At 36.4% G+C, this 18,101-nt stretch overlaps 2 protein-coding genes across 2 annotated transcripts; both read right to left on the bottom strand.

The window, feature by feature from the left end:
- Positions 1-7,279: 7,279 nt before the first annotated feature.
- Positions 7,280-8,433, bottom strand: LOC148240218 (uncharacterized). Its single transcript, XM_088212096.1, has 3 exons — positions 8,335-8,433; positions 7,746-8,214; positions 7,280-7,308 (listed from the first exon to the last, which is right to left on the bottom strand). Exons 1-3 carry the CDS (start codon positions 8,431-8,433, stop codon positions 7,280-7,282), a joined length of 597 nt encoding a protein of 198 aa, XP_088068222.1.
- A 544-nt stretch (positions 8,434-8,977) lies between these two features.
- LOC148240217 (uncharacterized) lies at positions 8,978-10,039 on the bottom strand. The gene is made up of 2 exons (XM_088212095.1): positions 9,825-10,039; positions 8,978-9,731 (listed from the first exon to the last, which is right to left on the bottom strand). Exons 1-2 carry the CDS (start codon positions 10,037-10,039, stop codon positions 8,978-8,980), a joined length of 969 nt encoding a protein of 322 aa, XP_088068221.1.
- Between the last annotated feature and the right edge of the window lie 8,062 nt (positions 10,040-18,101).

The following is an 18,101-nucleotide window of genomic DNA, read 5'->3' as shown; positions in this document are numbered from 1 at the left end:
TGGGTAGAAAACACAAAAAGACCAACGGAGCATAATTTACAACAAATTCTTTTATCAATAATAAAATCCTTTACTATCCACTTACCTCGGTGAAGTTCATAAAACAAGATACGAAAGACCAATAACATTATCATCATCATGAAATCATATGAACTGTATAACATAATACTTATCACGCCTTTTGCATTTCAATCGTTACACAACATATTTTTCCTCATTTACCAGCCTACTAGTATCCATGCGGATCCATAGGGGTCCCGCTACCCGTGAACCCTTAACACTTGTAATCAGATTCCAGGGCCGTCCCCATACCCCGTCCGGTATGGGCGCCAAAACACATAAGGTCTCCATACCCCGTCCGGTATGAGAGACCACAATCCCAGTAGGGTTCCCTACGGATCCAGTCCGTCCACCATCTTCCAGGATATCTAGTCAGGCTGACCACATTATACAATTATCAATTTACATAACCTTTCATTTCCCTTTTTCCTCAGTCAGCATCATCAAATCACACACAAACAAGTAAACCAGTAATTTATGCCAAACAAGACAACATACAACATCGGGTTCTCAGTCATTCAACCCATAATCAATAAAACAGTGATATATGCACACGAAACTATGAAATGAAAACATCAGACCTCATACTGCATTTAAAAACTGTAAAATAGGCAAAACAACAGCTGACCGACAAACACACCAGACTCGGGCTCCATTAGCGACCTTAAACAATTTCACACATCTAGTGATTCATGAAATACCATTTTATCATTTATTGAACTTTAATACCGTGATAGGAAATAGGGTGAGGAATCCTTACTTGTTTTCGGGGTCTGATTACGGCTCTACAGTGCGCCTACAGGCTGTCCCTAATTTTTCCTGAATTTTTTCCAGGGAACTGAAACGCACTACTGATACCTGCACGTGTCCCAAAAAATCCCAAATTAGACCCGGGGCCCCTTCCAGACAATATCGCAATTCCGGCACGGCAACTCCGCCGTGCTCCGGCGACGGCGTCGCCGCTTGCGGCGGTGATTCGCCTCGGGTTGGCCGTTTTCGGCTGTTTCTGGCCGAATTCGGTCACACTTGCATCGGTCCCTGCGATAAAACAACCCTAGGGCCCTCGGGGGGCCAAAAAATTACGAAAAACTGAAGCTTACCGGCGGTGGTGCTCTCGGGTGCGGCGGCTCTCCAGCGAGGTTCGTGTTTTGGTGATTTGGCTCCGATCAACCTGTAGAGAAAAGAATGGTGATCACAGTGATATAAAAATTGTATCAAACGGAGGCCGGGAAGGGCCTCATCGAAGGCAAAACCCGAGGAGGGGCGCGGCAGTGCCGCTGAGTTTCGGCTGTGTTTTCCGTCGTTTGGCCGGGTGTTTGGCTTCGATTTAGCCACAGGGGAACTCAGCATTGAAAAATGAGCCGGGCGTATGAAATTTACCTCGATCGACAGTCGGAAAACTCCCCGGTGCCGCGGCGGGTGGCGGCGGCCGGCTCCTCCGGCGTCTGGTTCATCTTCTCTGGCGAGGGCTGGCGGCTAGGGTTTTTGTGATCAGGTGTGGGGGGTTTATTTATACCCTTTGCCTTTTAATCACAGCCGTCCATCTTGATTTAATATGGACCGTTCGATCGTGATTTAATTTGGATTAAATCTGGACCGTCCATTGCGATTAAATCTTGGCCGTTCGTACTTGATTGAATTTGGGCCGTCCGTGCGCGTGCATCTGGGCCGTCCGTGCGCACGCTTGATCTAGGCCGTCCGTGCGCGCGGGGACGCATCTGGGCCGTCCGATCGGGCGCACACGGATCGCCCACGTGGCCCGTTCCCGGGTCGGCGTGGCCTTGCCATGCGGCAGGTCCTGGTTGGCCAGGGCTGCTGACTGGGCTGCTGACGTGGCTGCTGACGTGGCGCTGACGGAGCACAACTTTTCTAAATTTCGTTTTGACCCCCGGTTTCTAATTTTCTTTTCAAAAATACCCCCAGAATCCAAATTTTCACCTCTTTTTCCCAAAATCAATTTCAATTAAATCCAAATAATATTTTTACCCAATTTTATCATTATTATTATTTTTAGTTTTATTAAATTAAATTAAATTAAATTAAATTAAATAAATCAATTTAAATCCAAAAATTATAAAATAAATTAAATAAAATAAATTAAAAATTAATAAAAATGATAATAAAAATGACAAAATTAGTGGATGTTACAACTGAAGCGGCACTTTTTGCAACCAAAGCAAACATGAGAGGTGCATTCTCCATTTTAGATCTTTTGTACACCCTTTTTAAATTTTGTAACTTACCCTTTGTTTGTTAGCATCACAGTTTATCTTTCAAAAACACATATATACACATTATTCAGCGTAACATGTAGTGCACTTACACATGCATATATACATAGACAATAAAAATAATGATAAAGATTTACCTCTCATAAGGCCAATCAGGGCACCTCCAACTTTTATTAACCGAAGCATCATGGTAGAGTCTATAATCCCTAATAGTGCGGAGGAGGAAGAGTCGGTTCTTTTTATACCTTGGGCAAGTAATGAACTCACCTTGATTGAACTGCTGCTTTCCACCAATGAGCCTTATTATGTTTTTTAGGTTTACAGCAAGCTTATAGTATTGATTTTTTACTTTTATATAAATAAGAGATCTTATAAGCATTCCTTCTGCCCATAAAAGTCATGGGTTATTTTTCATTTCTATATAAATAGGAGATCTTGTACGTATTCCTTCTACCTATAAAAGTCATGTGACAAATGATAGATACTCAAACAAGTAAACTATGTCACAAAGTTATATAAGTAATCAGTATCTTAATAGTAGTTTATTTTATCACTAGACTTAATGTTTTGTAATAGTACACATTGAATTAATAATTGCATAATTTATATAGTTTTATAATTCTTACGTATTTTATTCTTAAATCACTAATTTGAAATAAAAAATTATTAAGTGAATCTGATCCTCTAAGTTTTGTTTCTATAAATTTTTAACAAAAGTTTATGGTGTTATACTTGTATGATCAACAAATTTATTTATATTTTTAAGCACTTAACACTTAATTATCTAATTTTAATAAGGTAATTTCAAACAATGAAATCACTTTTCAAATAGCCAGAGATTCTTTATTTAAGTTCAAAGATTTTTAAAATTATAGTATAATAAAATCTATATTTTCCACGGCCTACATAAAATACTCAACTGTATGTCCTTTATCGTCCCATCACAATTTAATTGTTCTTTAATTAAACTTAGTCTTCTTGACTAATGAAATAAAAAGGTATAGTGAAAAGTTAGTTTTCAAAGCATACATAACCTCTCAAGTTATTTATTATAGATTAAGCTCAAAGGTATGTACTTAATCTCCATTCATTTGAAGAAAGAAAAAAAAAATAAGTTTTTTTTCTATTCTTCTTAATCTTCAAGCATAAATATAAAATCTAGATAATATTTGTTAATATTTTCTACAGTCTAAAACTCAGGTCATAAGGTTTAAAGGAGGAAGCTTTGGTGAAGATCTATACCAACAAAATCTTACGGATCCTAAGACCATGTTGCACTCGTTTCCACTCAGTAAGTCTTCCTTGTGCCATCCATACCAACATCCTTTTCCATTTTAGAAGTGTTTTTCTTTGATGGTTTTCTTTAGGATAAATTACTAACTATATGGATAAAATTAAAATTATTACTGCAGTTGGATGACTTCAATTTCCTTCACACATCTCATTGGGAGCTTTACTAGAAGAACGAACTTGATATATTTGTTCCTGATCCATACCAGATTCAGTTTAACATGATATCAGGTTACAAGTTTGATGAGCATGAAATAGAGTTAGTGAAGTTTTATTTGAGGAAAATAATCAACTTCGAATTTTGGTTCTTATAACTCCTAAGAAAAATGATCTTAAAATTTATCGTAATGTTGCATATTATTATTGCAAGCTTTTCTATTCCTCGAGAGCATTGAGACGAGCTCGAATAAATATTTTTGAGCCTTCCAACAATACTGATCATCTCTTGATTTAAATTTGACATAAAATTGTCCATTCACTATTTTTTTAGTTAACTACGATAAATGAATCCAATATACTTGTTTAAGCATATTAGATTGAATTACTAATGAGATATATTACTTCAATATTAGTTATCTCTTTAAAAGAAATACTTTTTTGAAGAGTGATAAGATATTATATAACAGAGATAGTTTTTAGTGATAGTTGAGACTTTACAGTCACTTTAATAAAACTTTGAAAAACTTTCTTCAGCTTGTTTTGCCATTTGTATAGGATATACTAATTTCTTAGGCTAAAATGATATTTGATAATGTATCATTCTTTGGTGGTTGCTTACTACCAATCTATTTAATAATTTTATCTTTTATCTCTCAAAAAAATTTATTGATCTCATTTTTTTAGAAACTAAGAATTTTTGATATTAGAAAAAACATCAAATTCTTTAATAAGCCATTATTTTTCAGAAAATAATATTTGCATATATTTAAAAGAAAGCCAATAGCATATCACTAATTTCTACTAAATTAAATTCTTTATTTCATTTAAGGATTGTAATAAAATTCTCTTAAATAATAGGATTATGATAAATTAAAAAATAAATTCAAGGATACCTCGCACTTCTTTTAAATATACTTTATAGGCACATATTTTACAAATATAATTATGCCTAGTAAATAAAATTATGCTTAGTTAAACAATATGTAGCATTATTGTTAAAGAATTTTTGAGAGAGAAAAATAAAATACAAATATACATATATATATCCTCTTTTGTTCTTTAGTTTTTCTCTCATTAATTCCAAAGAGTTTCTTTCTCTTCTCCAAAACATAAGTTCCAAATACAAACTTTCTAGTCTAATCACCACCCATCATACAGCAACAAACACTTTTGATAAGAGCATCCAATGCATGGCCACCACAGAACCTAAGTAAAAAATGACTAGTTAAAGAGCCTTGTCATCCACCACCTTGATGCCCAGAGCCGTTGTAGATGCTGCCGCCATCATTGTAGGGATTTACATACTATGCGGTGGAAGAGGGCATGTGCATCCAAATTCCAATCAAAAGAGGTGATCAAGCTCGGGCCGTTAACTAAAAAATATGATCATACAGTCTCGATTTCATGTATAGTTGACATAAACTTTGAAAGGCGAAGCTTTCAATCTACATAATCATTAAGCAAGAGTGATGATTAGGGGAGATTAGAGCTATGCATTCTGCATATGATAAATGCAGGTGCGGCATTAATAGTCCCTAAAATGACCCTTTATGAAACCAAAGCAAACGCAAAAGGTGCATTCTGCATTTTGGATCTCTTGTACACCCTCTACAAATTTTGTGGCTTGCCTTTTCTTCATCAGCATCACAGTTTATCTTTTAAAACATATATATACACATTACTCAGCATAACATGCAGTGGATCTACACATGAATATATACATATACAAGCAAAATAATGATAAAGATTTACCTCTCATAATGCTAGTTGGGGCACTTTGACCTTTTATTAGCCAAAGCATCATGGTAGATCCTGTCATCCTTAGTAGTGTGAAGGTAGAATCATCCTTCCTTTGTTCAACTTGTACAGGTAATGACCTCACCCTGATGGAACTACTGCTTTCCACCTATGAGCCTTAATCTATTGTTTAGGTTTACAGCAAGTTTGTAATATTTGATTTAGTACTTCTATAAAAATAGGAGATCTTGTAGGCATTTCTTCTGCCCATAAAAGTCATGGAACAAATGAAAAATTGAATGACTTTTTTCTTTTATACAAATAGGAGATCTTATACATATTTTTTGTACCTGTAAAAGTTTTTAGACAAATGACATATACTCAGACAATCATACTAAGTCATAATGGTACAAAAGTAATCAGTATCTTAATAATAGTTTATTTTATCAAAAGACTTAACGTTTTAGAACAGTACACATTGAATTAATAATTGCAGCTTTATGCCACAAATCCCACTTACTTAATATTAATTGATAATTCCAAATTTTATATATATATTCATCAATTTATACATAACATGAGTAAAAAGTTAAGGATAAAAATTTATACATAACATCAATTTATACATAATATTATTATCTCACGTCATCAGCATCGGTGACTCATACTCACTCCACCTATCAGCCCCAATTGCCACTCACACACACAATACTATTCTCGCACGTCACCAACATTGGTGACTCATGCTCACTCTTCCACACCTCGACCCCAATAGGCCACGCACGCACACAAATACCATTATCTCACGTCACCAGCATCAGTGACTCATACTCACTCCACCTCTTGGCCCCAATGGCCACTCACACACACAATATCGTTCTCGCACGTCACCAACATCGGCGACTCATGCTCACTCCTCCATAACTCGAACCCAATAGGCCACGTACACACACAAATACTATAATCTCATGTCACCAGCATCGGTGACTCATACTCACTCCACCTCTCGGCCCGAATGGCCACTCACACACACAATACTATTCTCGCACGTCACCAACATCGACGACTCATGCTCACTCCTCCACACCTCGACCCCAATAAGCCACGCACACACACCAGTACTATTATCTTACGTCACCAACATTGGTGACCCATGCTTACTCCTCTATCTCTCGACCTTATTAGGCCACACACACCAACACTTCACGCATACGCCGGTGATGTTCCCTCGCCAACCTTTAAATTTATAGTAACTATACCAACCTATCTCCCCTCACCACACTCCCGCTACACCACTACCAATGCGCCCCTACTCTCCCACCTTAAACCACACACTACAATCCCCTCCTGTGGCATCCCCATCTCCAGCAACTACATTCTCATCCCCCTCTAAACCTACCTCTCTCTACTGTTTCATACGCCTCTTCCCTCACTGGAAACTCCTCATACATATCGATTCCTATTCTATGGTCCCCTCCTTCGCACAGTCCGAACTCTCACTAGCACACTCACCACACTCACCAAAGTCATTCTTCCTGCTCCTTCCGCTCGCGACTCCCTCCGCACTCCCGCTCCCCCACACCATTCCCTTCGTCATCTTGGATCCCCCACACACACTAAATTCCTTACTCACTCTTCCTCTCAGTGACCTTCCCTTGGTGCTCACACTCTCCTCACACGACCTCCCCTCTCTCCCACGGATCTCCCGTACGCCCCAGCAACGCCATCCTCTCCTTCCCACGGCCTCCTCTGTGAACGCCTCCGTCATTCCGTCCTACACTCCACCTCTCAGCTCCGCCCAGCTACCTACAGACTACTTGACCTCTGCAACCTGCAAATAACATCACAACTCACACAACACCTACACAACCAAAGTTTTTACCATACCTCCCATTTCTATTTTCCTTCATCTTGCCGATCGCACCGTTCGTTGTCTACAGCCCTCTTCTCTCTCCCTTCTCGCTTCTCTCCGCTCTGACTCCCCTCTCTCTCTCTTCTGGAACCTTCTTCCCTCTCTTCTTTCCTCCTTCCTGCTCTCATCCTTCCCTATTTTTCTTTTTTTTTCTTTCCTCCCCAACCCCCATTTATATCCTACCAGCTTACTCAAAACGATGTCATTTTTCCCCCTCCCAAAATGACGTTGTTTTCGCTTCTTCAAAATGGCGTCGTTTACTCCAAACAATTTTTTTTTTCTTTTCCCTTTTTCCAGTTACTACATATACTCCCCCCTTACAAAAAAATTTAGTCCCTCAAATTTGGTTATCTTACCTCCAAACAGTCTCGGATAGTTTCGTCCCATCTCGTCCTCCTCCGTGGCATGATGTCTCCATTGTATCTTCACCATAGGTATCACTCTGCTTCTCAACTTCCTTTCTTGTCGCTCGAGAACCCGGATTGGCTCCTCTTCATAAGATAAGTCCTTCTCCAATGGTAATGATTCATACCTTAGAATGTGATTGGGATCCGGGTGGTATTTCCGTAGTAGGGATAAGTGAAACACATTGTGAACCCCATTATACCGAGGAGGGAGCGCCACCCTGTACGCAACCACCCCGAACTTCTCCAAAATCTCAAATGGCCCCATGAACAAGGGACTTAACTTCCCTTTCTTCCCAAATCTCAATAAACCGTTCATGGGAGATACTTTCAGGAACACATGATCCCCTACTTCAAAGCTCAAATCTCTCCTGCGATTGTCTTCATACCCCTTTTGTCTACCTTGAACAGCTTGTAAATTCTACCGTATCGCCAAAAATTCATAATGCCCATACCTAGTGCGAAACACTGTCTTAGCAATGTCTTTGGCTCTTACCCGTAGCTGATGATACCTCGAACACAAATCTATTTTTAAAAATACTTGTGCTCCTTGCAACTGATCAAATAAATCGTTGATCCTGGGTAACAGATACTTATTCTTTTTTGTCACTTGATTCAGTTCTCTATAATCAATGCACATCGCATAGTTCCATCCTTTTTCTTAACAAATAATACCGAGGCTCCCCACGGTGACACGCTCGGCCAAATAAATTTCTTATCCAGTAACTCCTGTAACTGTCTACTTAACTCCATTAGTTCTGACTGCGCTGTCCTGTATGGAACCTTGGAGATTGGCTGGGTGTCGGGCTGGAGTTCTATAGGGAATTCGACCTCTCAATTGGGCGGCAATCCTAGAAGATCATCCAGAAATACGTTTGAAAAATCCCTTACCACTAGTATCTCTTGGAGTGTAAGCCTCTTACTCTCGTTCCCTATCATAGACATAAATAAATTTGTAATCCATGCATATATTCTTTCTAACACCATTTTAATATAAAAATCACTTAGTCATTGATTTTCCCCATACAAAAAGGGTTCTTCGTTAGGCATCTTAAACACTACCCTCTTGCGGAAACAGTCTATATGGGCGTGTTGGGCAGCGAGCCAATCCATTCCCAGTATTACATCAAAGTCTTTAATGTCTAGCAAAACTAAATCTACTTTTAATTTTCTCCCCTCTATCTCTACTCTGCAGGATTAAACATTACATCAGTACATAAAGCGCCATTAGTTGGCGTAGATATTACTAAGACCCGGTCTAACACCTGAGGTTCTATCCCTATTCTAGATGCAAACCTAGGCGATACAAATGAATGTGTGGCTCCAGGGTCAATTAGTACTTTAGCAGGAATATTTGAAATGTAAAGTATACCTTGTATTACTTCAGAAGTGGCGGCTGCCTCCAGCACTGTCATGGTAAACACCCGTCCTTGAACCAATGATTTACCCAGCTCCCTCGACAAAGGGCAATCCCGCACAAAATGTTGAGTACTCTCGCACCGATAACAGCCCCGACCACCACTCATACACGGTTGATCCCCGTGATTCTTACCGCATTGCGGGCAGTTCGGTTTACTCCGGGACACCTGATGACTTGGGGCAAAATCTGGTGCCATTCTCTGCCTTATCTCTGTTTGGCTAGAGAAGGGTGGTGGGCATTTATAACTAGACGACCACTTATTTTTCTCAACCTGTTCTTTACATAATGCCTCTACTAACTGTGCCTTTTCCAACACTATCTGATATGTGGGTAATGCAAACACAGCCACCTGATGATACAGTTCCGATCGTAACACCTTTTCGAACCTACAGGCCTTTTTTGCCTCATTCATCATCACCTCGGGCACAAACTGGCCCAAATCTATGTATCTCTCAGCATATTCCACCACAGACAGTCTTCCTTGTCTCAGTTCGGCGAACTCTGTTTCCTTCTGTTGCCTTAAGAAATTTGGAAAATACTTTGTATTGAAGGCTTCTAGAAACACCCCCAAAGTGATTGGGGGAATCGGGGCTCTTCTTTTTAATTTCTACCAACGCTCGGTGGACTCTCTGAACATGAATGTAGCCAGTTGCACTTTCTGTTCGGTGGTCATGGTGATCACTTCAAATAGTTTTTCTGTCTGCTTTATCCAATCTTCCGCCACCAAGGGGTCAGCACCCCCATTGAAAGCAGAAGGGTTTAACCTTTGGTATTTTTCAATGTTGCTTGTATCCACTATACCCTGATGAGCCCCCGGTTGTGGCATCGAGGCTATCTCCGTCTGTAGTTCTCTGTCTCTGATTATAGTGGCCAAACTCTTGACTACTCTGCACAGTCGGTTAAAGTCCTCCTGTTGCACGCCAGACTGCCTCGCTTGGTTTGCTGATAGGCCAGGAGCGGGCCTCGGCTATGCAGAAGGGGGCACGACATGATACGGGGGCGGCCTGCGGAATGCAGTGAGTGGCACCTGGTGGCACCCTGGCGCTCGATGAGGAGCTCCCGGTGAGCCTTGCGACCCTGGAGCGGTTTCGCGACAAGGTTAGCCCTGTCATTTCTTCGTCACCTCCCTTGATCCACCTACAGAATAGTAATACAAGTTAGTAGTATTCTTAGTTTGCTCTGATACCAACTGGAACGCCTCGATTTTTTTTTTCTTCCAACAGCATAAGATAAATAATCCTATGACCGAACACGCAAATTTCATACCCATAACATCCCACATAAACAAAACTTGTCCACAGTTCATTGTTCAAACCCAATGTAAACTTGTAATCTACATATACATCAAATAACAACACCATATCATACATTTCCAGCAAGTCAATATCCATACTAAGATAAATTGTTACAGACGGCAACCCGCCACAAAGAAACCCTTGCCCTATGGCGCTAAAGACTAGGCTCTGTAACCAGCAACTCAGATCCCTGCTCCATCCCTACATTATCTGTGAATGACAAGAAGTGAGTTCATATAACTCAATACAATAAAAATTAAGTTGCAGGTGTAATATGCAATGACAAGGAATTTAGTATATCTATATGCATTTCTCTTACACCAACCAAGTCATGCCTTAGGACCACCCTATAACTAACCATCACTTACCTACCTCGAAAAACCAGCTATTCAATAACACATACAACAACAGTAAATCCAGTATCCCCATAAGTACCCTATCTATACCACCTACTTCCTGCCTCAACACTACCCTAGTACAACACCAGCCCCAATTATCCTGGTAGACTATTCGGGTTGCCTATCAAACGTGACTCCCCGGCCGAAGTCACACCCTAAGCGCCCCTGTTCACATTCATCACCAATATCGACTACCCATACTCCATTCTCCACCCCTCAACCCTATTAGGCAACACACACACATACACCACTATCTCGTGTCACTGACATAAGCGACTAACATCCCACACCTCGACCCCAAGAGGCCACACACGCATAAGAATACTATTACCGCACGTCACCAACATCGGCAACTCATACTCACACCTCCACCTCTCGACCCCAATGGTCACTCACACACACAATACCATTCTCGCACGTCACCAACATCGGTGACTCATGCTCACTCTCCATACCTTGACCCCAATAGGCCACACACGCACACAAATACCATTATCTCATGTCACCAGCATCGATGACTCATAGTCACTCCATCTCTCAGCCCCAATGGCCACTCACACACAAAATACCGTTCTCGCACGTCACCAACATTGGTGACTCATGCTCACTCCTCCACACCTCGACCCCAATAGGCTATGCACGCACACAACTACTATTATCTCACATCACCAGAATCGATGACTCATACTCACTCCACCTCTCGGTCCCAATGGCCACTCACACATACAATACCGTTCTCGCACGTCACCAACATCGGCAACTCGTGCTCATTCCTCCACACCTCGACCCCAATAGGCCACGCACACACACAAATATCATTATCTCACGTCACCAGCATCGGTGACTCATACTCACTCCACCTCTCGACCCCAATGGCCACTCACACACACAATACCGTTCTTGCATGTCACGAACATCGGGGACTCATGCTCACTCCTCTACACCTCGACCCCAATAGGCCACGCACGCACCTAAATACCATTATCTCATGTCACCAGCATCGATGACTCATACTCACTCCACCTCTCGGCCCCAATGGCCACTCACACACACAATACTATTCTTGCAAGTCACCAACATCGGCAACTCATGCTCACTCCTCCACACCTCGACCCCAATAGGTCACGCACACACATAAGTACTATTATCTCACGTCACCAACATCGGCGACCCATGATTACTCCTCTACCTCTGACCTTATTAGGCCACACACACGAACACTTCACGCATACGCCGGCGATGTTCCCTAACCAACCTTTAAATTTATAACAACTATACCAACCTATCTCCCCTCACCACACTCCCGCTACACCATTACCAACGAGCCCCTGCTCTCCCACCCTAAACCACACTCTACAATCCCCTTCTGTGCCATCCCCATCTCTAGCAACTACATTCTCATCCCCCTCTAAACCTACCTCTCCCTACTATTTCATACGCCGCTTCCCTCACCCTTAAAATCCTCATACATATCGATTTCTATTCCATGGTCCTCTCCCTCACACAGTCTGGACTCTCACTGTCACTCTCACAACACTCATCCCTCTCATTGGTCACTCACTGAAGTCATTCTTCCTGCTCCTTCTGCTCGTGACTCCCTTCGCACTCCCGCTCCCGCACACCATTCCCTTCGTCATCTTGGATCCCCCACACACACCAAATTCCTTACTCACTCTTCCTCTCGGTGACCTTCCCTTAGTACTCACACTCTCCTCACATGACCTCCCCTCTCTCCCACAGATCTCCCGTATGCCCCAGCAACGCCATCCTCTCCTTCCCACGGCCTCCTCCGAGAACGCCTATGCCATTCCGTCCTACACTCCACCTCTCAGCTCCGCCTAGCTACCTACGGACTACCTGGCCTCTGTAATCTGCAAATAACATCACAACTCACACAACACCTACACAACCAAAGTTTTGACAGTACCTCCCATTTCCATTTTTCTTCCTCTTGTCGATCGCACCATTCGCCGTCTGCGGCCCTCTTCTCTCTCCCTTCTCGCTTCTCTCCGCTCTGACTCCCCTCTCTCTCTCTTCTGGAACCTTCTTCCCTCCTTCTCGCTCTCTTCCTTCCCTGCTTTTCTCTTTTTTTTCTTTTTTTCCTCCCCGACCCCCATTTATATCCTACCAGCTTACTCAAAATGACGTCGTTTTCCCTTCTTCAAAACAGCATCGTTTCCTCCAAACAAATTTTTTTTTTCTTTTCCCTTTTTCCAGTTACTACAGTCGTGTGTTACCACCGAAGCATTTCTATGAGGGAAACATGGTCGTGTGCTTGCCCAACACGGTCGTGTGTTGCCCAACACGGTCATGTGTCAATCTACATATATATTTATATATATCCATTTATGCATAATGTGAGGAAAAAAATTGAGGTGAAAATGAAATGACATCATAATGTGAGGAAAAAAAGTTGACTATAAGCTAAGAGAAAGAGAGAACAAATTGACCACTTGAATAAAAAAACTTCTAAGGAGGATGAATTTTTCATTTTTAAGCGTTAATAGACCATGTGATGGAATAATTTTTTTTTATGTATAATTACATTTTAAAATTTCATACGAGGCCAGTAATAAGTTAAAGCTAACTCAAAAAACTGACAAATGTATCACATTAATTAAACTTATAAGATTAGTAATAAGTTAAGTTAATATTACAAAGTAAAATTTGTACGAGTATAAAATCATTAAAAGGCTCGCATGGTGCTGAATGTTGTGACTATATAAACCTTAAGTGTACAGTTTAAAATTGTACCATTATCGACTTATATTTTTTTATACTACACAAGAAGAATGTTAAAAGGTATTTTAGAATTTTCATTAATGATTAGATCATATTTTCAATGTTAAATTTTAATCGATTTTTTATATATTTGTATATGAATATATGATTTAAAGTAAAATCGTGTATTAAAATAACTAATCACATTATTGAAAAATATAGTAAATTTTTTTTAAAAAACTAACAAATGTATTACATTAATTAATAAAAACCATGCAATTAGTGAAAAGAAACAACGAGAATTTATGGATGAAATAAAGAATTTTGCATTTTGATCAAGCATTCATACTCAACAAAAAAAAAAGGATTAATGATAACATTTTTCATGGAGCCAAGACTTCTAAATATTAGGAAAATATCTAATTGTTTAATAAATTATTTTCCTTAAAAAATAACAAATGCATTTGAAGACAAAAAAAAAAATCCAGTTGCATATAAAAAATTTCAACCAAGTTAGTATCTTGATATCTTGTAAGGATTTTGATGAGGTTCTCTTATAAATAATATTATGACAAAATAAATAAAATAAATTCATCTTTAGCACACACTTATTTTATGTACACCATATGTGTACATAAAAAATGTGAAACATCTGTAGTTTTGAATTTAAAAAATTAGCTAATTCTTGTTTTGTATTTTTTTCTTCTTAAATCGCTAATTTGAAATAATTTTTTCCTCTAAGTTTTGTTTCTATAATTTATTAAAAAAAATTTTATGATGTCATATTTGTATAGTCGATAAAGTTATTTATATTCTGAAGCATTTAACACTAAATTATATAATTTTATTCAATTATCAAGGTAATAATTGTACATACATATGTAAAACTATATAAATTGTTAGAGAATTTTTTAGATTATAAAGATAAGAAGGTCGAGTTTTTGTTGCTTGTAATCGAAAAAAGTATATATTGCAGCATGATAATCTTTTAACATGTCTCAACAAGATTGTTTATTACTTTTCAAAGTAAATGGCTGATAAGTTCTTCCACACAAAGATTAAATTCAAAAATAAATTTTATTTAAATGACTCATTTTGTACTATAATAGAAGTCATAGAACTAATAAAACCAATGCTCATAAGCATTTTATATGAATTAAGGAGAATATCCAATAAGTACAATAAAATCACGTCCCAAATAGTTATAGATCTTTATTTAAGAAATTACATTTTAAATAGCCACAATTCTTTATTTACTTTAAATAGTTTATGATTCTATATTTGAGTTTAATGATTTCATAATTATAGTATAAAATACGATTTAAGTTTTTCATAACCTGCACAAAATAATCAACCCTACACATTTATTCTCTTCTCACATTATATTTGTTATTTAATAATTAGTTAATCCCCCTTGATTAATGCAAAGAAGAAGTATCGTGAAAAGTTGGTTGCCTTCTCTATGTATTTTATATTGTTATCATTATCGACTTATCTTTTTATTTTACACTATACTTTGAAAAGGATGTTAAAGAGTATTTCAAAATTTTTATTAATAATTAGATCATGTTTCTAAGGTTAATTATTAATCAATCTTTATATATTAGTATATAAATACATGATTTAAAGTAGATATATTACATTAAAATAATTAATCACATTATTATAAAGTAAAGTTAACACTTTTGTGTATCGTGTCTTTTTACCTTATGCGTGGTTATAAATTCTATCATTATCTCAATAGAATTATTAGTTTTAACTTTTAGAAAAATAAATGACAAATATGTTCTTTAACGCATGGATTAAAATTCAAACAATAATTTTAATATAGTTGGTGACTATAGAATTAATCAAATCAATATTTTGAAGTCCTTTATATATATTAAGTAAGATATCACAAAAATATAATAAAATCTCATTTCAAATAGCGATAGATTCTTAATTTAAGTTAAAGATTTCAAAAAATAAAACTACTTTCTAAATAGCCATATATTCTTCATTTAAGTTCAAAGATTTTATAAGTTATAGTATAATAAAATCTACATTTTTCACAGCCTATATAAAATTCTCAACCGTATGTCATTTAATCTCCCATCACAATTCAATTATTCTTTAATTTAAACTCAGTCTTCTTGACTGATGGAACAAAGAATTATAGTGAAAAGTTAGTTTTCCAAAGCCTACATAATCTCTCAAGTTATTTATTATAGATGAAGCTGAAAGGTATAAACATAACCTCCATTCATTCAAAGGGAGAAAAAAAAATCAAGTTTCTTTCCGTTCTTCCTAATCTTCATGCAAAAAATAAAATCTAGACATTCAATGTTAATATTTTCTATAGTCTAAATCTCAGGTCATAAGGTTTAAAGGAGGAAGCTTTGGAGAAGATTTGTAGCAGAAAAATCTTACAGGTTCCAAGACTATGAAAAAACATTTTTATGTATAAATATCTTTTAAAATTTCATAAAAGTTCAATAATAAGTTAAAGCTAACTCAAAAAACTTACAAATGTTATCACTATTGACTTATATATATTATATTACATTAGGTAGGATGTTAAAAGGTGTTTTACAATTTTTATTAACAATTAGATCATGATTTCAATATTATATTTTAACTGATTTTTATATGATGGTATATACATATATAATTTAAACTGAAATATTGCACTAAAATAACTAATCACATTATTAAAAATTATAATAAATTTTTCAAAAGAAATAAACAAATGTATCGCATTAACTAATAAAACCATGCAATCTATGAAATAAAAAAATCTAGTATGTTAATCAAGCACTCATACTTAACAAAAAAAAAAAGAAATAATGATCACATTTTTCATGAAGCCAAGACTTTTACATATTAGGAAAAATATCTAATTTTTTAATAAACTATTGTTTCTCAGAAAATAACAAAGGCATTTGAAGGCAAAAAAATATCCAATTGCATATCATAAATTTCTACCAAATAAGAATCTTGATATCTTGTAAGGATTTTGATGAAGTTCTCTTATATAATACTATTATTAAAAAATGAAAAAAATAAATTTAACTTTACCACACACTTGTTTATACCATATGTGTACATAAAAAATGTGAAACATTTATACCTTTAAATTTAAAAAATTAGCTAATTTTTATTATGTACTTTTTATTCTTAAATCACTAATTTAACTTTACATACATATTTATGTACAGCATAGTAAAGAAATATGAAGATGGTAGAGTTGGTTAGCTGTTATCTTTAAATTGGTCTTCTAAATATAAAAATTACGAAATTAAAAAATAGTTAGTAGAAAGTATTCAAAGCTATTTTCATGTATCTCATTTTCCTTCACTTTTCTTTTTGAGCTTCATTATTCTAATAACACTCACTATCTTCATCCAGAATTCTGAATTCCCATAAAACTCATCTTCTAAAAATTAAAAAAATTGTTGTGAAACTATATAAATTTTTAACATTATCTCAATAAATTGTTTCTTACTTTTCAAAGTAAATGACTAATAAGCTCTTCCGTACAAAGATTAAATTCAAAAGTAAATTTTATTTGAAGTAACTCATTTTGTACTATAATGGTAGCTATAGAACTAATAAAATCAATGTTCATAAGAATTTTATATAAGTTAAGTGAAATATCTAATAAGTATAATAATATCGACTCCCAAATAGCCATGGATTATTTTTTTAAGAAATAACATTTTAAATAGCCACAATTCTTTTTTTTACTTGAAATACTTTATGATTCATTTTGAGTTCAAATATTTTATAAGTTATAATATAAAATAAAACTTACTTTTTCACAGCTTTCATAAAATAATCAACTCTTCACATTTATTCTCTTCTCACATTGTAATTGTTCTTTAATAATTAGTTAATCCCCTTTATTGATGCAAAGAAGAAGTATCGTGAAAAGTTGGTTGCCTTCTCTATGAATTTTACATTATTATCTTTATTGACTTATGATTTTATATTACAATATATTTTGAGTAGGATGTTAAAGGGTATTTAAAAACTTTCATTAAAAACTAGATCATATTTTTAAGTTTAACTACTAACCAATCTTTATATATTGGTATATAAATACATGATTTAAAGTAGAGATATTGCATTAAAATAACTAATAACATTATCGTAAAGTACAGTCGACATTTTTGTGTAACGTGACTTTTTACCTTATGCATGGTGAAAAACTTCTATCATTATCTCAATAAATTTGTTTTTTTTAACTTCTAAAAAATTAAATGACGAATAAGTTCTTTAGTGCATGGATTAAAATTTAAAAGTTAACTTTAATACAGTTGGCAACCATAAAATTAATTAAATCAATGTTTTTAATTATTTCATATATATTAAGTTAGATATCACATAAATATAATAAAATCACGTCTCAAATAGTGATGGATATTCATTTAAATTAAAGATTTCAACAAATGAAACAACTTTTCATATAGCCATGGATTCTTTATTTAAATTC

The sequence above is a fragment of the Carica papaya genome, chromosome 9 (assembly GCF_054855325.1).
Source record: "Carica papaya isolate Zhongbai chromosome 9, ASM5485532v1, whole genome shotgun sequence".
Taxonomy (NCBI): Eukaryota; Viridiplantae; Streptophyta; class Magnoliopsida; order Brassicales; family Caricaceae; genus Carica; species Carica papaya.
This window is presented reverse-complemented; position numbering and strand designations above follow the sequence as displayed.